This window comes from Aspergillus viridinutans (assembly GCF_018404265.1).
Source record: "Aspergillus viridinutans IFM 47045 DNA, scaffold_7, whole genome shotgun sequence".
Lineage (NCBI taxonomy): Eukaryota > Fungi > Ascomycota > Eurotiomycetes > Eurotiales > Aspergillaceae > Aspergillus > Aspergillus viridinutans.
The window spans coordinates 1,277,514-1,299,199 of record NW_025091223.1 but is presented as its reverse complement, the minus strand read 5'-3'; the positions used below and the strand labels follow the sequence as shown (position 1 = coordinate 1,299,199).

The 21,686-nt window shown below is 50.8% G+C and overlaps 8 protein-coding genes across 8 annotated transcripts; 1 reads left to right on the top strand and 7 right to left on the bottom strand.

The window, feature by feature from the left end:
• Positions 1–22: 22 nt before the first annotated feature.
• On the bottom strand, positions 23–835 carry Aspvir_008931 (nucleotide diphosphatase; the record flags this gene model as incomplete). Its single annotated transcript, XM_043272085.1, has 1 exon — positions 23–835. One exon carries the CDS (start codon positions 833–835, stop codon positions 23–25), a length of 813 nt encoding a protein of 270 aa, XP_043128020.1.
• A 1,371-nt stretch (positions 836–2,206) lies between these two features.
• Aspvir_008930 (putative ubiquitin-conjugating enzyme) lies at positions 2,207–3,345 on the bottom strand (the record flags this gene model as incomplete). Its single annotated transcript, XM_043272084.1, has 4 exons — positions 2,207–2,290; positions 2,343–3,067; positions 3,122–3,216; positions 3,284–3,345. 4 exons carry the CDS (start codon positions 3,343–3,345, stop codon positions 2,207–2,209), a joined length of 966 nt encoding a protein of 321 aa, XP_043128019.1.
• Positions 3,346–3,590: 245 nt separating this feature from the next.
• On the bottom strand, positions 3,591–4,794 carry Aspvir_008929 (uncharacterized protein; the record flags this gene model as incomplete). Its single annotated transcript, XM_043272083.1, has 2 exons — positions 3,591–4,234; positions 4,308–4,794. 2 exons carry the CDS (start codon positions 4,792–4,794, stop codon positions 3,591–3,593), a joined length of 1,131 nt encoding a protein of 376 aa, XP_043128018.1.
• Positions 4,795–5,556: 762 nt separating this feature from the next.
• On the bottom strand, positions 5,557–8,169 carry Aspvir_008928 (putative homeobox and C2H2 transcription factor; the record flags this gene model as incomplete). The annotated part of the gene is made up of 1 exon (XM_043272082.1): positions 5,557–8,169. One exon carries the CDS (start codon positions 8,167–8,169, stop codon positions 5,557–5,559), a length of 2,613 nt encoding a protein of 870 aa, XP_043128017.1.
• A 3,363-nt stretch (positions 8,170–11,532) lies between these two features.
• On the bottom strand, positions 11,533–12,358 carry Aspvir_008927 (LamB/YcsF family protein; the record flags this gene model as incomplete). Its single annotated transcript, XM_043272081.1, has 2 exons — positions 11,533–12,243; positions 12,308–12,358. 2 exons carry the CDS (start codon positions 12,356–12,358, stop codon positions 11,533–11,535), a joined length of 762 nt encoding a protein of 253 aa, XP_043128016.1.
• A 426-nt stretch (positions 12,359–12,784) lies between these two features.
• On the top strand, positions 12,785–16,939 carry Aspvir_008926 (bifunctional urea carboxylase/allophanate hydrolase; the record flags this gene model as incomplete). The annotated part of the gene is made up of 10 exons (XM_043272080.1): positions 12,785–12,855; positions 12,907–13,026; positions 13,077–13,350; positions 13,404–14,124; positions 14,187–15,487; positions 15,545–15,581; positions 15,641–15,694; positions 15,745–16,174; positions 16,234–16,637; positions 16,698–16,939. The coding sequence occupies 10 exons, from the start codon at positions 12,785–12,787 to the stop codon at positions 16,937–16,939; spliced, it is 3,654 nt and encodes a 1,217-aa protein (XP_043128015.1).
• A 208-nt stretch (positions 16,940–17,147) lies between these two features.
• Positions 17,148–18,875, bottom strand: Aspvir_008925 (putative JmjC domain protein; the record flags this gene model as incomplete). The annotated part of the gene is made up of 1 exon (XM_043272079.1): positions 17,148–18,875. One exon carries the CDS (start codon positions 18,873–18,875, stop codon positions 17,148–17,150), a length of 1,728 nt encoding a protein of 575 aa, XP_043128014.1.
• Positions 18,876–19,355: 480 nt separating this feature from the next.
• On the bottom strand, positions 19,356–21,032 carry Aspvir_008924 (GTP-binding protein Obg; the record flags this gene model as incomplete). The annotated part of the gene is made up of 1 exon (XM_043272078.1): positions 19,356–21,032. One exon carries the CDS (start codon positions 21,030–21,032, stop codon positions 19,356–19,358), a length of 1,677 nt encoding a protein of 558 aa, XP_043128013.1.
• Positions 21,033–21,686: the final 654 nt, after the last annotated feature.

The following is a 21,686-nucleotide window of genomic DNA, read 5'->3' as shown; positions in this document are numbered from 1 at the left end:
ATCAACTCAACCTGTCTATTCCTTACTCCTCCTCCTCATCCTCCAACATCTCATCCCCATCCTCATCATCCGCCTTAGCCACCACCTTCTCAATCAACCTCAACGCCGCCTTCAAAGGCAACCCAACAACATTATCCCAGCTCCCCTGGATACTCTCCACGAGAATCGACCCCAAGCCCTGCAACCCATACCCGCCCGCCTTATCCGCCCCCTCCCTCGTCCGCACATACGCCACAATAAAATCATCCGTCACCTCCCGATCAAACACCACATCCGTCTCCTCGATGTGCGTCTCAAGCGCATACCCCGGCTGCCGCGCGCTCTCCAGCGGCGCCATCGCCACCATCGCCGTGTACACCTTATGCACCCGATTATCGCGCAGCATCTTCAGCATGGCGATGTGCTGCGCCTCCGAGCGCGGCTTCTCCAGGATCGAGCCGGAGAGGTTATCCACCACGACGGTATCAGCGGCCAGGATCAGCGCCGGCTCGCCCTTCTCCTCGTTGTTGATTTCGGCGGTGTACACCGCATGTGCTTTCTTGGTTGCCGTCGCGAGGACGTACTCGAAGGGTTCCATTGTCTTGGGGAAGTCCTCGGCGGCATTGCTGGGGATGACTTCGAAGGGGAGGCCCAGGAGGGAGAGGATCTGGCGGCGCCGGGGGGAGGCCGAGGCGAGGATTACGCGTTTTGAGCGGAGGGTGTTGAGGACGGGGAGGGAGAGAGGTGGTGGGCGTGGAAGGCGAGGGGTGGGCGCGGCGCTGGCATCATAGGCTGGTGGGGGTTCGGGGATGGTGTCGTCGACCTGCGACAGAAGGTTGTCTTTGGAGTCGGCCATTGCCTTGTTTGTTCTTTTGTGGAAGTGAAGAGGTGCGAGGAGCGTGTGATAATAAATGTTGTCTGAAGCAAAAGTTGACCTTGTTGGTGTGGGGTACATGAACGATAATATACCCCAATTGGAGAAGGCGCTTGACTCATTCGGTAGCCCGATTGATCACTTATATTTTGACCATCAGCTACCTTATACATTGGCAAGTACTAAAGCTGTAACTATTTTATTTTTGGATATGTGTGGTATGCTGGTAGGAACAGTCACTCAAACTATGTACAGCAGCAACAAAGAGAACAACGCCCTGCAACGTCAAAAGCAACAGGACATTGAAGCAGTCATCTGAACAACACATAAGTGCTCAACCTTCAATCCAGGTTATAGACAGCATTGTAGTCTAGTCTCATGAGAAGCAACTGCTATCGTGATGCATCCACTTCGGCTGGCGAAAGCACAACGGGATTTGCAGCGACTTTTGGTTCAACAAACGGTAAAGATACATCAACATGAGGAACTCCTGTGATCAGAGGCAGCACCCTCCCATCCAGATAACAGCGTTTATATACGTTGGGCTGGCAAGTCCTGCATAGCATGCTGCCTCCATTTCCACCTTGGTTCATGTGACAGAATCTCCAGGCTCGCCGCGGAGTAAGATGAATGCTTCGAGGAGGATGGCGCCGGCTTCTGTGTCTGAAGACCCGACCACGGCATTATCATGAGCAATGTCCCGCGCAGTCTTAAGCACAGTCAGCGCATAAACGTGGAAGTTCCTGCGATAGGAGCGTACGCGAACAGCTAACGGCATCTCTAGGCTTGCTCAGTTCTCAAGACCGGATTCTTGTTTTCAGCCGAGGGCCGCGAAGATTGAGTCCTCTCAGAGGAGTTGGCGTCATCAATATTAGAATGATTCCTCTGGCGCTGACTTCTTGACCGGAGACCACAGATGCAAGTAAAGTAGGAGAAACTGCAGCCTCGTCGTGTAGACCAGTATTCGGAGCATGCAAGAGCAGTCATGAAGATGCTGCAGATCACAATGATAGGGACGAAAACTAGGACGACAGCGAGAATAGTAGTTTGGTATCGATAGAACCAGTCGTTAGACATGACTAGTGTTATCCAAAACGTCTCTAAGATGCAATTGGGACTGGTATGCTGACAATTAGAGGATGTTCCCTGCATTTGGGAAGATCAAGAGTGAGACAGGTATTGAAGACTGTCCCTGGGGGCGAATATTAACGGCAAGTGCGAGTTGGGATGTGCTCTAAGTCTGGGAAGAACATCTCCCAGGCAGCGACGTCAGGGTAATGTATTCGTCGCTTTTCAAGGATAACGGCAGCCGACGACCAGCCAGCATTAGTGAAATTATATCCGGGAAAGAAACTATTCATGTGCTTCCCCGACTGGAGGAATAATCATCTCCTTGATCGAAGCCAACGTGGCATCGTCCAGACGAGAAAAGCGTATCTAACAGGTAGGCGTCAGTACGTAACCATGGAAGACAATCGAGCATACATACCATCTCATCGGTGGCCCCTCGAGCAGCATTTCCGAACAATATTTGATCCGAATGACTCGTCTCAATCTCATACTGAACACGCTTCGCCCAAATACCGTCCCAATGCCAATCACCAGGAAGCCGAGCCTGCGGACTCCCTCGTTTTGAGTTGCTCGTCGCCGATTCGCTATTCTCTCTTCTGTGTGCCTTCCATGCGTGCCACGCGCTTGGGTTTCCCGCAGCTTCGAGAGGCAAAGAGTCAAGGACGTTCTCATCGTCAAACGTTGATCGGATATAGTTCAGCAGCACTGCTACTGGTACTGTTTTTCTTGCATCCGAAGCGGTTCCTTTGTCCTTGGTGAGATCCTCGCCTTCCTCTGCACCTTTGGGCTGACGTGAGGAAGGAGAAGAAGGGCCATCCGCCGTTGTTGTCTCCCCTTCACCAGCTTTCCGTCCATTCGCACTCACTGGCCTGGATGAACCTGTTGACAGTTGTCCTGCCTTCCTTGCCCGCCCAAACCAGTGAGGAAAGCCATGTCGGAGACTGAATCCACCGGGGGGTAGTCGCTCCTCGTCCGTCGCACTAACAGGGTCTTCAGTCGACGCGCCCGTGCTGAATGTATATGTAGTGAGGGGTACAATTAAAGGATGGAAAACATCAGTCGAAAAGGTGACGAGGGGCGGAAGCTCGGGATAGGAGTCGGGAAATCGGATCTGGAATCGGAGGACAGCAGAGGCATAGGGGCCTGTGATTGAGTCAATTCGAGTCTATGCAGACAATGAGGCCGGGGCAAATATACCCGACCGCACAAATATCACGCCTGACCACAGGGTGGGATCGCCTGGCGTGATGGAAATGTAGATTCCCGGGGGAGCTGCATGTTTCAAGCTGGCACTGCAGGACGGACGCTTAGCAAACATAACATTGCCGGTACCGTTCAAGGAGAGGCAGTCATACTCACAATTCAAGCAGGAGTTGTTGTCTACGGAGAGCAGGGATATTTGGTAGTCTGGATGAGGACATTGTGCTGATGGGTCGGTCAATTGTTCAAAACGAGTTTGGGCTTATGATTCCTCCTGTAGTTGATGAGAGACGCCATGGTGGACATTGGCACACACAACCAAGATCCTAAGTCCGTTATCTCCGCGGTCATATCGAGGATCAACAGAGGAGTGTAGAGAATGGTTTGAAGTCATCAATTCGTCTCAGATTCTATATGAGTCTATGTATCGTTCTAATAGATCATAATCTATGGTTGCACATCGTAATCATCGCCCCTGCATCTGAATAGGCATCCTCTCCCACTCAGAATTGGGCCGAATCAGCCCCAAAATCATCATTCCTTCTCCAACTCCCTCATAGATGCCACCAGCAATTCCCTCCACCCACCAGGCTGCTAAATTCGTAAACGCTGTCCCGACCTTTCCCTCATTCAGTCGAAGCACCGTCGACCCCAGATTGACACTCCCCTTGCCCAGACTATCAGCAGCATCTAATGTCGCGGTCACAAGACGCTCGGTGATCCGATGCGACCTCTCATACCGATACACCTGATGCAGCAAGATCTTCACATACGGCAGCAAGAACTGCACGATGAGAAAAAGCTGCACGATACTAGATGCCAGTAAACGATGCAGATACGAGCGCTCCGTTGGATACCGTGTCCCAGCGCCCTGATTGACCATGGTATCACCGGCTCCGGCTCCAGGCTGCGCAGCCGCGGACGTCGCAAGCGTGGTCTTGACCCTGGCGGGAAGATTGTGGTGAATGGTCAATAATTCCTCGTCAGTCAGATCAGCCGGCAGAGCGTCGAGCAGGTACCCCAGCGCATTGATGTACAGGGAGCGGACGAAGCGGCCGTCGCAGGTGGGTTGCTGAGCTTCGTACCCCGCGTTGCGGAGAAGATTCAACGCTGTTGCCAATATTAGCATACTTTTCCATCACGTACGATCGCTCATAGAATCGAGAAGAGGTAAGATGCATACCAGGAACCACCCGATTCCACCGCAACCCGGACTCAACCTCGTACTTCGCTAGTATCGACCCCCTATCCATCGCATCGCCATCTCTCCCCTCGTCGAGATCCAAGGCCTCCAATGTCTTCCCCGACGAAGACGAAGCCGAGGACGTGGAATCGCACGACTCCGGACAAACACTACTCCCCGCAGTCGCAGGGCGCGGAGGCTCTTCGGCCCCCAAGTCGCTCGCCGCCGACGATGGCGGTCTACAATAGCCCAAGTCCGGTGTTGAGAATGGTGCCACTATGCGAAGACCATCCGCTTGTCGCATCGGCATTACCAGCCCATCGGTCGCTGTGTCAGAACGATCGCGATCGGTCGATCCCATGGCCCGGTGAAGAGAGGAATAGAGGCGGGGCATCCGCCTTCTAATCGCAGCAGGGAGAGCAGGAAGTAAAACAGGAAGACCAGTCGAATAGGCCATGGTAGCAGTTCTTGATGCTGTTGGATCCATTTAAATTTTTCTTGCGGTTGAGCTGATTGACACGGCTATCAGACTCTGTGCGATAGAGTACAGGACATCAAAAACACAGGTCTCGCAAGTCTTTCAGAAGACGGTGAGACCTGGGCGATTCAACATATTGAGGCACCACATGTGAAAGAGTGAGAAATTTTAGCTGCAGATGTCAAGCAATATGGAAAATGTCCGAATATGCAGGTAAAACCGTTGGCGCAGCAGCTCGCTTTCACATGTCAATCATCACCCCTGTCGTGGCAAACAAAACAAAAGAGACTAATGCGCTTCCCGATATAAACAGGAAGAGAAAACCAGCACTTATCTGAATAATAATAGATCGTCAATAGAAGCAGTGGGAAAAGTACAGCCACTTATCCAACATGACTAAGGCAGCTACTGAGTTAAACACCTGTGGTCGGAAGGTCGAGTGCTCTTGTCACTTGCGCGCCCTATCAATGACTGTTGCCAGTTCCGATAAGTAGGCGGCCCAATCACACATTGACCTTGGGGCACTCTCTGCCTACTTCTACGCCCTTGACATGATCACGTCGAAGCATATTAATTAAAAGAAAATTCTAAATGGTATATAAGGACTAACGCTGCAGTTTATAACGATGTACAATTTTCTCATTCAATGCATACACGGGGAAGACAAGAAGAGACAAGAAAAAGGAAACTTTTCCCATGACCCCTCTCGACCAAGTCATGTCCAGATTGCGTGACACTCACTCATCAGACGCTAATGTCCCTCATGTGGATTCAAATCCCACTAACGCTAGGATAGAACGGATCTTTCATCGACGCTTGATCTTGGTGGGTGACAACTCCAATTTGTTTCGGACTGGGAATATCGATAGGTGCCGACCCGACGTTGGAGAGCGGTGCAGCAGCATCAGTAGAGCCTGCCAGTTTGTATACCTCGCCCTCGGATACCAACGCGCTATTGCGCGTATGTTCTTGTTCTACTCCGAACATCATTGCATCCATTCCGTCAATATGCATTTCACCATACCGATCATTGAGTTGTTGCAGAAATTCCGGCTCGAATCCCATCTGAACGAACTGGTCGACTGACCCACTGGCAGGCGTGGAGAAGGAAGAAACACCGGCCGAGAAGTTGCTTCCCCAGTCGGTCGAAAGGCCGGAATTGACCCCAGACTGCGCAATTCCGAAGCTACCAGCAAAACTAGCAGCCGAGCTTCCAGGCATACTCGGAGCAGCTGATGATCGACCAGTCCCAGGGAACGTAGGACTTTGCAGTGCAGGACTGAAATTCTCGGGTTTCAAAGGCATTTTGTTGCATAACGACCTTGCCAGAAGATTGCCTTCGACTGGCGGCTGCCTTAGGCCGCCATGAGCCGCGAGTGGGGGCTGCATATTCAAGTTATCTAACTGAATATGCTCCGAATCAGGCACCACTTCAAGACCCGTGTCACGCTTGAGGATACTGAGCCAGACTGGGTTGTCGGCGCTGGTTTGGTTCCAAGGATCAGTATTGCCATAAATCACAATCCGAGCCTGGTCCTGTATCATTTGATCCGTCGGGATGGAGCCTTCTGCAACTTGCTTGCGGATGAATGCAGTGAGCTCGCGCTGAAGACGATGAAAACAGTTCACGTCGTTAGGTTCAATGAGTCCAGAAGACGCAGTAGTTTGCGGACAACATGACTGTCCGAGAAACTTGGAGGTTGTGTAAGGGTTTAATGTTTTCCGATCTTCGCCAATAAGGTAAGGGGGCATAGCATTTTCCACTAAGCCTTGAACGAATGGTTCGAAGCCCCAGTCCCCTTTCCATTGGGTCATATCAGCACCATTCTTGAAGTGCGCAGCCAGGTGTTCCACACGATCCTTCCAGGTCGTGAGGACTATGCCACAGAATCCGCAACGTGATTTTAGTTCTGTGGTTGTGCTTTGCCATTGGTCCATATATGAATTGGACTTGACATTGTGCATCAGTCGAAGATGCTGGTTGAGATGGTCCTTGCGGTAAAATGTTCGCTCCGCCAGGGTCTTCTCTTGACAGGTACTATAGCAGTGAGACTCCAGATGGTCAGTGTCTGGGTCACTCGCCATGCAAAACACACAGCGATTGGCCCCGTTGACGTATACAACGCCCCCCTGAGGTGAGCAGGTCCATTTGTCGAGGGCAAGGTGCAATGACTTTTCGTGCCGCTGCCAGTCATACTTGGTAGCAAAGGTTTCAGTACAGAACGTGCATTGGAATATGCGAGAGCTGCGAGCCTTCTGTTGATTGAAAGGGTTCAAGGCTGCTGATGGCTTGCGACGACGACGACGTTCCTTCCTTTCCATTGAACCAAAGGACTCCAAGGAGGACCGATGGGAAAAGGCAGAGGCAAAGGACAGGTCAGAGACAGATGAACGACTGACTGACCGACTCTCACCCAAGCTGCTGATGGATGGGGCCTTGAATATATTGGAGTTCGCATGGCTTGAGTCATTGCTGGATCCTTTCCGAGAAAGGGAACGCACGTGACCTGGCCGTCGTGTTGAATCCAAAGGGGTGTTCACCAGGGCTCGAAGAATATCGGACGTGGAAGCAGGTTCGTTTTCGGGTGGAGAGTACTTCCATCGCTCAAGGGGCGTCATGAGCGCGATGTTTGGTTGCTGCTGTTGCTGCTGCCCGGGAATGTCTATGGCACCAGGAACCGAAGAATTGCTGGGCGGGGAAGGCCGGGCCTTTCCACGCCGCCTCGCGTTGGCAAGCCAGTTGCTAATCTGGGTTCTCTTCAAGCCAGTGCGCTTTTTCAAATCGTCTTTTTCTTGCTCGGACGGGTAAGGATGGTCAAGATGCTCCAGAAGCCAGGTCTTGAGGATCCGTACGGCGTCGCGGGAAAGACGAGAACTGCTTTTCCTCCCCCGGCCGTCCATATCTTCCGACATGGTCATTCCCGTAAGTGATTTCAGCGTCTTCCTCCCCTTTGGACCAACTGTTGGAATATCTGCATTCTCTGAGATGGCCTGTAGAGTTTCCATGTACTTGCCAGGCATCTTAGCGTGCGTGAAGCTGCACTCTCGGAACAATATTATGCAGCACGTGCAGCCATTCTGTAAGGCTCCTCTGTCTGAAACGAAGCAGTCCAGATTCATATGTCTGCAAAAGTCGCAGGGCTCTTTGGCTCGATTAATTGGGAGACCATAGTTAGATTGCACATTGACTGACGGCGGTTCAGTCTGCTGGTTGAGATCATCCTGCTCCGGCAGGTCATTGGGAAAGTCCAACGGCTGCTCATGTAGAAGGCATTCGTAGTTTTCAATTGCCTCGTTCTCATCGAGCTCAAACCTGTCAGAAGCCACCTCGTCGTCTGGGACATGGGAGCCAAACGAGGCTCCGTCGAAATCGAAGTATTCCATTTTCAGGGATACTTTACTCCGACACCGATGCCGTATTGAGTCAGTGCTGGTTAATCGACTTCGAATAACCGAGATCAACAGTGTTGTTCGAGTTGACTCAAAATGGAGGATAGAAACGAAGTAGAATCAGAGCAGGTCTATGATTGCAAGTTCAGAGTGGAATGGAGGAGCTGACGGAGGGAAGAGGGACGAATAGTGCAGTAGGCAAGGTCCGATATTATCTTCGTCTGGGGTATCAGAAGCATGCCGAAGTACCGACGGACCAAGTCAAGCACTCTTTGTTCTGACCACCTTGCAGAAAATCGATTGGACTGGAGGCTTGGAAGGTGGAACAATCGTCTACGTCGCCTTTGGAGGCAGTTGACTAGCAGGGATTCAGATAGCCTACTCTGTGATCATTAATTTTGATTTGCTCAGTCGCCGGTGGGTTGTCTGGGACTGATGATCACGTTCGGCCTAGTAGGCACGACTGATGAGTTTGACCCCCGCGGAATTGCATGGTAAAGGGCCACCTGTTTCTACAGTTTCTAGGGTTGAGCAACCACAGATGGACAGTAGTGGAGAGATAGCGGTGTCACTGGCACTGACATGACGGCTCCCAATCCCAGGGAAGAAGGGGATTGCCCGTTCGGAGAGGGACGCGCGAAGTCCGGAAGACTGCCTGAGTCATCTGCATGTATGGTTAGTTAGTGCGCGCCCTTCGATGACAGCGCTATGCCTGATTTAGTCTAGGTTTTGGTTGCGGGGACGCGCCCTGTCCTTCCTGATTGGGTAGGAACGAATCAGCCCATCAACGATATCGGAGGGGAAACAGTGGATTATCATCATCGATATGATAAACTCTCGTATCAACGCGTGCGACTACGAGTCCAGATGCTTGGCGGTGTCGACTTGATCAATGAGGCTGATCCCTGCTGGTCCTGACGTATGTTGTTGCTTTTTGTGAACTTTGGTCTGACAATCCATCAATCAGGTTTAGAACTACAGTTATTCTGACTCGTGTCATCAACACGTCTGAGACCCAAGCAGTCGGCATTTGGATTGCACTTGCGTACTTTTCATATCCACGAGACCATCCTACCTACCTGTCCAGTCCGTAAGGTAGGGACATGAAACTAGCTTACGTATAGAATGTGAAGACCTATGAAATTAACACTGAAAATGACTACTTCGACGGCCATTTACAGCTGCGTTTCCACCTACCCTATCTTAGTAGGAAGCTGCTGCTTTAAAGTATTACACATAATTTACACTACCATTCTGCACCTACTAAGCATTGTTTAGTTACCTTCCTAAGATAATGTTATTATTTAACCTCAGTAAGTGCCCTGTGTAATTTAACCTATTCCTAAAGTAATACCAAAAAATGGCCTCCTCTGCAGGCTGTAGTGTGGTGTATGCGCTCTACCTGTGCAAGCCTCTTTACCTCATCCTGTGTTTTGGGGCAATTCAGCACTGGTGGGAGCAGATCATTTAGACTGTACATGTGCTGCAGCTCCACTTCCACAGCGTCTCCCTCCTTAAGTCTTTTGTTCTCAGCAGTCTTCTCTCCCCTGTTATCTTTCCCCCTAACAGTCCTCTCCATCCTGCATGATTCTGCTGCTGTCCTGACCTGTCTGCTGTCCGTGGTTGGCTTTTGTGTCTTTTAATGGAAGATTGGGCATTCCGTCACTGCCCAAAGACGAACCTGGATTTCCTTTATATCTGCCCTAATGATTGCGACTGTTAAAAGAAGGTAGCGGGCTTCCCATCATCCTCATTGAACTGGATTGCTTCCAACAACGGACGGCTAGCTATATTAAGCTACAAAGGAGCTGACCCGCCACGAATCTTCACGTGCATGCTTTCAGCAATTGGTAATTGTCTAGATATTTATACTCCATACGCCCTGTGAGACTACTATCATGCTATGTTCCTTATCATAAAGTAGTCTACTGAAATTGCAGGAGCCATAAGACTGACCCTAACGCGCATGTCTCAATAGATACAGGTCAATGGACTCGTAGAGCTCGATGGGACCGAAGCGGAGCGAATAATAAAGTGGTCTTCGTGGTTATTGTATATCGCACCACGGTCTTCATGACCTAATCTATTTGTTGTGTTCTTGTCTTTATGCTATTGGGACTCTAGAATCCCCTCTGCAATCGTTCATTGTGAAGACTTGTTTGACATGAGTTGAACACAATCAGTCTATCAGTACTGCTAAGAATTTGAGATGGAGTGTCGAACTGCATCATGAGCCCGGGAATTTCGTTGACGTTGGGGACGCAGCGTATATGTCTGGTGAGCAATATGGTTCCAGCAGGTCCTGGCAGTCGTTCGACAGATCTACCCACTGGAAGCCATCTTCTAATCCCTGTCACTTATGGGCCAGTACCTGGAGTATTCGATGTACTTGCTTTGCTGGCTAGCGCTCGCTTCGCTCACTGCCAGCGCAGGGTTCGGACATATGGCCCTCACCATCTTACTAAGAATCTTACGGTCTTACCTCTCAGAAAAGATTAGTCTTTTAAGGTGTAAATTTACATCTATTTTATAATAGTAATGAAATAGACATAGGAATAGCTAGAATAGAGTAGCTTAGAATAATATATATTTTAAGGGCAGTAGGCAGCCCTGTAATAGGGGCACTATACCTAGGTAATAGTAGATACTGGTGAGGAGAAGGTAGAAGCTTTAGAGCCTTGGGAGGTCTGAAGGAAGAGGCTTAGAGGCTAAACCCAAAGAGGGTGTTTCTTGATAAGAGTAGATGCAAATCCGGGGCCCGCTATTGATCTCAGCCAATCGGAATTGCGGTGGTACGCTGTGGGCCTGTGGCCTTACAGCTGAGAACCTACCTTACCTACAGCAGACCATAGCCGCCGCAAATAAAGTTTTGACCACTGCGCTTAACCATAAGGCTGCGAAATAAACCCTGTATATTGAGTAGTACAATTTGAGGGTCACATGATTGATTCTAATTGATTAGAATAGGTTGTGTGTCCCTAAGTTGCCGATGTTGTCTTAGTATATAGAGTTCATAGCAGGAGGTTACGATATGGTGCCATGCCCCTTATTATTAAAAACCCCAGGGTAGCAAACACAGGCGCTACCCACCTAATTCTCACTTGATGTCTTTGCTTAGGACAAACATCAACTGAACACGGGGCATACTATTCAATGGCAGGTATTGGGGATCAGAGAATAATTCACAGCTTTAGAAAAAGCAGATACGTTGATGATCTGAACACGGGCTCTTCGGCCCATCCTGTCCGTCTCGGGGTGGGATGTGCTTAAGGTACACCAGTCTATCACCTCCTCCTGACTTCGCTGCTTGCTTCGTACTCATCAATTCCAATATGGAGAAACATGCTAAAACATCCTTCATCTCCCGTGTTTGGCATTGAATCCATCCGCTACCTTTCTCGTCGTCCTGATGATGTCAACACATCCAGGAGAGTCAGAGTGGCAGCAGATTGAGACAGGGTACGTTTTCAGTGGCAGTTGCACAATAGTCCCATCAACTGCCGTGACTGACTGCTCTTCGACCTGCTGTCTGACGTGTTTCTCAACATCTGCGAGGTTCCAGGGCTTCTTCTTCCGATCAATCACAAGCATGCCGTTCGAGTCGTATTTCACATCGCCATATAGCTCAGCCCAGAACACGATCCCCAGATCGTTAGCAGCTTTCTCCATCTGAGTGCCTGCCAGTCCAAACACCGGTACACCTTTTGGAACTCCCAGCATAACCGCCTTGGCAACCTCATAGTCCCGGCACATCATACCGTACAATACCCCATGAGGCTTTACATGGTGCAGGGGAACCCCTTCACGGTCGAGGAAGCCTTGGAGCGCCCCAACCTGGTAGATTGTGATTGCCGTGAGCTCTTCTGGAGAGAGCTTCATCTCCCGACGACCGAACCCTTGCAGGTCTGGAAGACCGGGGTGAGCGCCGATTCGAACATTGTGAGCTTTGCAATTTTGCACCGTTTCCATCATAATGAGCGGGTCGCCCCCATGGAATCCGCAGGCAATATTGGCGATATCGATCATGGGGAGGAGCTCGAGGTCAGGCCCGCAGGTCCAGTTGCCATACTAGGAGTACATCAGTAATGCTACCATAACGAGCGTGTTAAGCTCAGGGAGCGTATATAATTACAGCTTCCCCCATGTCACAATTGATAAGTGCCTTTTGCTGTATTGGTGCCATTGCAATATCGCAATCCGAACGAAGTTAGGAAAGCTGTGATGTCCCTCAACAACGGATGACTTCCAGAAAACGCTTGGGGGAGCGGTCAAGCAAGGACCAGGTGGCAAGCAATACAGACATGCCCTAAAATTCAGTCTCTTTCAACTCGCACGGCCAAATGGAACTTTGCACTGAGGGGTTCGGAGCTTATCAGTCATGAAGTCAGATTCTCCGCATTTTCTCCAAATATCCAACAAACGACGATCACGGCCATACCCCACGACAATCATACCTTGTTATCTGGCATTGAGCCCAGGAGTTAGTTTCTTTCATTGGAGTAAAGCGCCGAGGAGTTCATCCTTCAGTGCAGATAATGATCCTCTTAAGCGGAGGGGGCCCAAGTTATGTTGCTCCAAGGCACACCGCTAGCTGCTGCTCTGCATCGCGATGGAGTGTTTAAGGACTCTTCTTGTTGCCAACAGAGGCGAAATCGCCGTCAGAATTATCAAGACCGCAAAGTATGGTTACGCAAGCTGAAGCTGCTGATTATCTCTGACGTTGTGATCCAGGAAGCTGAATCTTCGTACAATTGCCATCTATACCGAGCCAGACGCTGCCTCTATCCATGTTCATCTAGCGGATGTCGCCGTTCTCCTCTCTGGTTCGGCCTCAAAAGCATACATTGACAGGTGAGTCTGCTTTCCTCCTTTCAAGATTATTCTAACCCAGGGGTCTCCAGTGATCAAATTATTCAGATTGCAAAGCAGAACAATGCGGATGCTATTATCCCAGGTTATGGATTCTTATCTGAGAATGCGGATTTCGCGAGGGCTGTGGCTGCCGCTGGTCTAGTATTTGTAGGACCCTCCCCTGAAAGCATTGAAGCTTTTGGCCTCAAACATACCGCACGAGAACTTGCGACGAAGGCCGGAGTTCCCATCGTGCCCGGATCACCTGGCCTGATCGAGAATGAAGATGACGCTGTGGAAGTGGCTCAGAAATTGGGGTATCCAGTATGCGTCGTGAAACAGGAGAGAATATTTGGCGGGACTAATGGATGGTGCAGGTCATGCTGAAAGCCACCGCTGGTGGTGGTGGAATGGGCTTGCTTACATGCAATTCCGAGGCCGAGGTACGCAAGTCCTTCGCAACTGTCAAGTCGCGAGGAAAAGCATTATTCAAGAACGCGGGCGTGTTCATAGAGCGTTATTATCCATCGAGCCACCACATAGAAGTTCAGGTGTTTGGTAACGGAGATGGTAAGGCGATCTTTATTGGCGAAAGGGAATGTTCGATACAAAGAAGGCATCAGAAGGTGATTGAAGAATGTCCGAGCCCTTTCGTCTCCAGAAAACTGGGGTTGCGAAAGAGCTTGGGTGAGGCTGCCATCCGTCTGGCGGAGTCGATCAACTATGGTTCGGCAGGGACGATTGAATATCTTGTCGATGATGAAACCGGCGCATTCTTCTTTCTTGAGATGAACACTCGCCTACAGGTTGAGCACGGGATAACTGAACTCTGCTATGGCATTGACTTGGTTGAACTCATGCTGGATCAAGCGGATGCCCAGCTTTCTGGGAGGAAGGGAGTTGAAGCATCTTTCCTTGAAAGCTTACCCGCGGAAGCCCCTTCTGGCGCTGCTATTGAAGCAAGAGTGTATGCTGAGAATCCGACCAAAGATTTCGCGCCTTGTCCTGGAACCTTGCAAACCGTCGAATGGAAGGAAATACCAGGTTCAAGGATTGATACATGGGTCTATCCAGGCATCAAAGTATCCGCCAATTACGGTATATCCCACGAGCACCGTTCTCTTTTTGAGCATTTTGCCCGGGCTGACAGAAGCATATAGACCCCCTACTCGCGAAGGTCATGTACCACTCGCCAGATAGACAGCAGACCATCATGGGAATGAGGGAAATTCTAGGGGAATCACGCATTTGCGGGCCTCCAACCAATCTGGATTTCCTGGTTAAGATTCTAGAAGAGGAGACCTTTGTCGCAGGCAACACATTGACAAGATTTCTGGATGATTTTCAGTACACCCCGTCAGCAATCGACGTCATTTCGGGCGGCGCCTATACCCTCATCGAAGACTGGCCCGGTCGACCGACCATAGGAAGGGGGTTTTGTCATTCTGGGCCAATGGACCCGCTAGCTTTCCGCATCGCGAATGCACTTGTCGATAACCCCGTCGGCCTCGAGGCTCTGGAGATTACCCTGAGCGGTCCAGATCTACGCTTCCTCGGGCCAGCAATTATCTCCCTTTGTGGAGCGCCGATTGAAGCTAAACTCGATGGAGATACTATTCCAATGTGGTCAAGAGTCAAGGTAGCCGCTGGTCAACGTCTGACTATCGGTAAAACTACAGGAAACGGCTGCAGGGCTTACCTCGCTGTCTTTGGTGGATTCCTCAATGTGCCCAAATGGTTCGGGTCAAAGTCGACATCTCCAGGTGTAGGAGTTGGAGGCTATCAAGGTCGGCAGCTTTCATCGGGAGACCTTCTCGCAATCACAAGCGTGATTCCGGAAGTCAATAGTGATCTCCGTATACCAGAACACCTCATCCCCGATTACCCAAGTCACTGGGAGCTACTAGCCATGCCAGGACCCTACGATGAGGGCTATCTTACTCCCGAGAGTATCGATATGCTGTTTGAGACCCAGTGGAAGATTTCACACAATGCGGCAAGAGGAGGCATCCGTCTCATCGGTCCCAAACCACGGTGGGCTCGCTCCGATGGGGGAGAGGGCGGCGCACATCCCTCTAACGTGATAGAATACGGATACGCAATCGGCTCGCTCAACTGGACAGGCGACGATCCCGTTATCTTTCCACAAGATGCCCCGGACTTTGGGGGATTTGTTAGCAGCCATACGATCGTAAAGGCAGATCTATGGAAGTTGGGACAGGTGAAAGCGGGGGACACCCTGAAATACCGAGCAGTGTCTTTGGCCGATGCCCTGGATGCACGGAGGGATATGGAGAGGTTCGTGGACGAACTGGTACATTGCTGCAAGCAAGGGCACGGATTCAACAGCGTGAAAGCTCTGAGAGGCATGCCTCCCGAGCAGACAGCCGAGACTCGCGGCAAAGGCGTGGTGCATCGGGTTGAAGAGCAAGGGAACCAGCCCCTTGTGTCTTACAGACAGGTATGGTGCACTCGTCGTTGGGTCATACGGGTCCCAGCTGATCAACTACTTCCTTAGGCAGGGGACGACTATCTCCTCATTGATTATGGCCCGGGTCATTTGACTTGAACCATCGCTGCAGAGTCACTGCACTAAAGAAGGCACTCAATGAAGGAAAAGAGATCACGTTCTCGAATGGGCTCGTTTCGACGGTTGGATGCGGAAATTGTAAGAATTTGTCCGGACACAAGACTTCATTACTGACTCACTTTTCGCAGCGCTGATGCTCTACTACGACGGCATGAAACTCTCTCAGCTAAGACTAATCAGCTACCTCTGCGACCTCGAGACAAAACTTGGAGATCTTAGTCAAGCAAAGATGCCGAGTCGGCTGTTCAGGCTTCCTCTCACGTTCGAGAGTCAAAGACAAAAGGATGCCATTCAGCGTTACATGGAAACACAGCGTCCGTACGCTTCCTATCTTCCAGATAACATGGAATTTGTAGCCAGAAACAACGCTTTCACAAAGGAAGAATTCGAAAACATTTTCCTGACAGCCAGCTTGATGGTTGTCTCTGTCGGATTCTTCACTGCACTTCCGCTCGCCCTCCCTGTGGATCCTCGTCAACGAATGAACTGCCCTAAAATGAATCCAAGTAGAGTATATACTCCAGCCGGCTCAGTATCATGGGGTGGAAGCTGCATGGCGTGAGTACTATTCAAGAATTTAGAGACTCTCAAAGACAAACGTTAACCGCAATCAACAGGTTGTACAATGTTGATTCACCTGGTGGATATCAACTGACCGGAATGACCATACCGGGCGTCGACATCTTGGGCTCGAAGAAAGGCTACAGCGCCGACAGACCGTGGCTCTTCGAAGAATTTGATCAGATAACCTTCTACCGAGTCTCCGAAGAGGAATACGAAAAGCAGCTGGCGCTGTTTAATAGCGGCCAATACGAATATCAATGGGAGGAGGTTGTTTTCGACATGGCGGAGCACAATCGGCTCTTGCAGGAAACGCGCGACGAAGTAGCAGCCATCCGAGCACGCCAGCGTCAGGCGCAGGCTGAAATGGATAAAATTGAAGCAGAGCTGCTCGAACGCTGGGCGAAGGAAAAGGCCGAGAGGGGAGTATCTCAGGACACAATCGAGAGTTTACTTCAAGGTAGGCCTTTCCAAGGACCATCGAACAAGTCGATGCTAACATGTACGTCCCTTGATACAGACCCCGAGATCATTGCAATCGAAGCCCCCTTGAATACCAATGTGTGGAAAGTCGAGGTCAAACAAGGGGACAAGCTTGAGGAGAACCAGGTTGTGGTCATACTAGAAGCGATGAAACTCGAAATCGCTGTGCGAGTCGAGCCTTCTGCAGCGGGTGCCACTGTGGAGAAAGTTTTGGCACCCCCAGGAGAACCGATCGAGGCTGGCAAGCCACTATTACTTGTGCGCAAAGTCAAGACCTGAGTGTAGAGTCGATAATGGTACTCTCATTTGGTTTGGCCCAAGATGACCTGTAAACTGTCTACGTAGTATACCGTAACCACCAGATAAACTCTGGGAATCTCCAAGTCTAAGCTTAACCTTTTAGACAAATAACAATAACGATCGTTTCATCGGTATGGTATCTCATCATCAATCATCAAAGGGAAATGGAAATGGCTCGCTGAAGCGTCTATTCCCACCAGAAACTGACGCTAATTCCAGCCTTGACGCCACGGACATAATGCCACCATCCCACTGGAATATACAAGCACTCCCCTTCCTTCAGCACAGTCTCGACGTACTCGGCCTCCAAGAACCCAGGCCACATCGCATCCCACTGTTCGGACTCGGCCGGGGAGAGCTCAATGGCTGCCAGGTCGACCTGAGAAGTGTTGGACATGTCGATGAGCTGAGTCTGCTTCTCGACCCTAGCTTCCGAGCCTTTCCCTTGCAGCTGGGCGGTATCAGTCAGGCCCGCCGAGGCATTGGACCCGGACGATGAATTGACGGCCTCCATGCCCTTCGGATAGATCTGCGAGGCCGGCGTATGAGGCGAGTAGAGCCGAATGTACTTTGCGCCGACGACCTGGACCAAGATGTTGTGGTATGGATCGTGGTGGAGAGGAGATATGGTCCATGAGGGGCCAATCCAGGTGTTTATGATCGGGTCGCTGGCGACTCCCAGGACGGAGGTCTCGTCGTCGGACGCTGCGTGATCATGCTGTTGCTGCTCGTGCGACTTTGTATGCGTTTCGCTGCCGCCTGAAGACGCATTGCTGGATTTCAGTTTCTCTTCTCGCTCTCGCTGCTTCTTGAGGTAGACTGGCGTTCCTGGCTCCGGACCCGGAGGCTCGATGAAGCAGTAATCGGGGATGCAGATGTCCTTTCGCAGAGCCGGGATCTGGGAGAGCAGGTCATGCTGCGCCATGTACCCCGTTTCGCCTGTATCGTTGCGGTCGTCCTCGCCTTCCTTCCCAGCCTCTGACATCTTGCCTTCTCCCCTCCAGAGAAACTTGTCGACGAATTCTCGAAACTCCATGATTCGCTGGCCCCATCCTTCGTCCGTGTAGGATCTGCCCACCTCCACGGGGACGAGCCTGCGGCCGCCGAGGGTGCGATCGAACCAGTAGTCGCGTGACGCCCAGGGCCGGGTCGACAGCGCAGGCCAGTGGTCCACCGCGTCGGTGATGACCAGGGGTGTTCTGACGTGCTGGATATGGTGTTCGATGGCATCGAAGGAAGGCGCGGAGACCCGGGGGATAGGATGTTTCAGCGTCGTCGCAGGCAGAGCATCGGGGGGGAAGAGCGGCGGGGAGAGCTTCCTGCGTTTAAAGGCCTGGCCGTCGAGATCTGAATTACTGCGGTGGTCTTGGATGGATCGCGGATCCGCCCTCTCTTCACCGTAAGCTTTTGTAGCGAGGTGAAGAGCGGAGAAGAGCGATTCGACCAGGTTCTCGCGCAGGGGCGCGCCCGTCATGATCAGTGCATTGTCGAGGGTGTGGATTGACGACAAGAGCCATGGCGCGTCGGGGTCAAGTTTGTACTCGGCTTGCTCCTTTTCGCTTGGGGTTGGGTCGAGCTTCGACGCATTTTCAGTGCCGTCTGCGAGTCTGGAATTGTTGGAATCGTTGTCTACCGATGTTCCGTCGCACGAGAAGCCACAGTTGTTGCAGATAGCCAGGCACACCTTCGCAATGCTCGCGTCCGTGTAGAGTCTTCGCCAGCATGTCTTCACATCTTTGAATGGGAAAACGCGTAGTTTCGCATCGGCAAGCTCGAGGGCACGGCCTGTATCCTTCAAAAGAAGCTCGCGTAGTGCAGCAAGATCGTTGTCACAGCATTCGAGGATAGGATCTTGGGAATCTGGATTGCGGAGGGCGGCCAGCGTGTTGGCGATCACGGAGGTGAGATGCGTCATCTCTGCAGAAGGAGGATTAGAGAGTCATGAAGACAGAGCGTATCAGTTCTAAGAGAAATAGAGATCAATGAGATGTTAGAAGTAGACTGAGGGTATTCTTACTGCAATTGTGCTTTTTAAGCTGTGTTTTCTCTCTTCACTCCAAAGATTAGTTAGTGAAAGCGACGTCATTGCAAAGCGAGTACGGTGGAAGTGAATTAATTCTCCATGCTACAATAGTGTTTACATCTGTTTTCCTCTTTTTAATGGAGGTAATAATGTGTAACAGTCCCTCAATAAAGCAAAAGCATTGATTTTCATTAATATGAGTGGGACTGGAGTGTGAATTCAAGTAGAAGAACACATTCTAGTGAATCATCATACATCTATATATACGCATATCTCAGAAGGAATTCTATCCTATGAACCATTTTCTACATATAATACAAAATCATCTTTTCCTCAACTCCTCCCAGATGCCATCACTGATGCAACATAGGCTTAGTCTAGCAGCTCCAACACAAGCCTTGGAATTCGACTGACTCCCTCGCCTCTGATGGCGCTTACTGGAACGGCGCAGACCTTCTCTTTCCAACCATCTGGGTATCCTCCTGGGTGGTCGACCGCACCATTTTGAACGGCAGCGAGGTAGTCTCGCAGGACCTTGAATCTGTCCTGAGTTTCTGGCAAGTCGGCTTTCGTAGCCACGACAAACCAAGGTTTTGTGTGAATAGGTGGAAGTTCAAGAGAAGGGAGCTGTCCTTTCATGTTGTCAGGGGTATTCGTCGTAGGATTCCATGGAGAAGCTAAGTCGTACACGGGATGTTGTGAAGTGAGTTCAGGCAGACCTCCAGTCGGTTGCCATTCATCTTCGCTTTCGAAGACAGGGTCGGTGTTACGTATCCGTTCATATTCCCCAAGCTCGTGCCACAAATTTTGAAGGCCTTGCACAGGGTCTCCTGCACTCAAATCTACCACGAAGGCCAGAATACCCGCCCGCTCAATGTGTCGCAGGAAGCCTAATCCAAGGCCACGGTCGAGATGTGCGCCTTCTATCAGACCTGGAATGTCTGCTATGGTGAAGTTGGTCCGCATTGCCTTTCCCTTGGCCTCAACAAGCGGCCTTCCCTTGTGGTCATCGATAACGACAGTCCCGATACTGGGCGAGAGCGTGGTGAACTCCCAATTTCCAACGCGCGTGCGGCTGTTGGTCAATGAACGAAGAAGCGTGCTTTTACCGGCATTCGGCTTCCCGACTAATCCAACATCGGCCAGCAGCTTTAATTCAAATTCAAGCTCCAGGCGCATACCCCCTTCTCCCCTAGACGCGAACTTTGGCCGAGTGATCGAACGAGATACCCAGTGGGGATTGCCCAGACCGCCGACGCCTCCGGCGGCCAGCAAGATCGGCTTATCCATGGGTTTTGAAAGGTCGAGGTATATCGGCGCTTTGGGTTCCATAGCGGCTATATTTTGCCTTCGAGGAGGATTCCTTGGAAAGGCCGTGGTCAGGAAATCGGAAGGATTGGAGCCCGGGTAGAGCACCCAGCGATCTTGACGGACTGAGGGAAGCCCGATCTCATCGAGCTCGTCGACATCCACTGCAGGCGCCTTTCGACGCTTCAGTTCCTCCGCCACTGGGTCGTACCGCTCTACCTCTCGCACGACTGTCCCAACGGGAACTTGTAGTAAAACATCCTCTCCTCGCCTGCCTCCTTTGCTCTTCCCTTGTCCATTCTTGCCCCTTCCAGCTTTGATTACTCCTCGACGAGCAAGTTTGTGCAGGCTAGTAATGCCCTCGACAGCTTGGATATAGATGCTTCCGCCGCTTCCACCGTCGCCCCCGTTTGGCGGCCCTTCCTCGATGTACTTCTCACGCAGGAACGAGACACATCCATTGCCACCCGACCCAGCATATATTGTGGAGCGACATTTGTCCTGAAATATAAACCGAGAATAATCGTCAGGCGGTGGATTCAGGTGAGAAAGGTCAGGCGAATTTTCGGCATCTTGAGCGGTGATTGATCGTTCCTTCGGTTGTGATGAGCCCCGGTCGCTGCTGTACCATCTACCACGTACTGAGGCGACTCTCAAGTAGGATATTTTTGTGGTTAGTGGTCGCGCGGTTCGTTGAAGGACAGAAGGAAACGAGAACAAAAGACTTGTTCTTGAAGTCATTATTTCAGATCGCAGTCTCGGCGTGGTTCATCCTGGAGAACGAAATCTGATCTAGGACACAGACATTGATTTTGCGCAAGATAGCAACATTCCTGAATTCCCACTCGGAAACAAAAACAGAGATAATATGAGGCAAAACGTCGTTAGTGAAGCTTCTTTCGAAGCTCAATTCTTGCGATAATATCACGTGATAGTAATCATTATCGTCACGTGTAGATAGCAGATATGGGTTGGTGCCTTTGCAGCGTCGCTCCGAAATCATCTGGCTCCAAACTTAAGCAGTTGCAGTTTGCATTTGATTTTGCATCCCTGTTCGCGAGCATGAAAATGAAAACTCCAGGCACCTGGTCATGATTATTGTGGCTCAACACAAAATGCCCGAACAAATCCAATCAGACCAGCTATCCAGTGTCCTAATTGCTTGCTGAAATAGTAACAGAGTTGTCACACTCCGTGAAATTCTACATGTCAACTGCTTGGCAAGTTGGCATACGATCTTTGGGCCTAGCTTGGGGGCAACACAGCTCCGAGATGTGACGATGACAGATCAATGGGACCAATCAATTGCCGATCTGCTATAGCTTGTCAAAAAAAATCCTGGATATCAATTGAATATGTGACCTAGGATGCTAAGTTGCTAAGAACCTGAGTCTA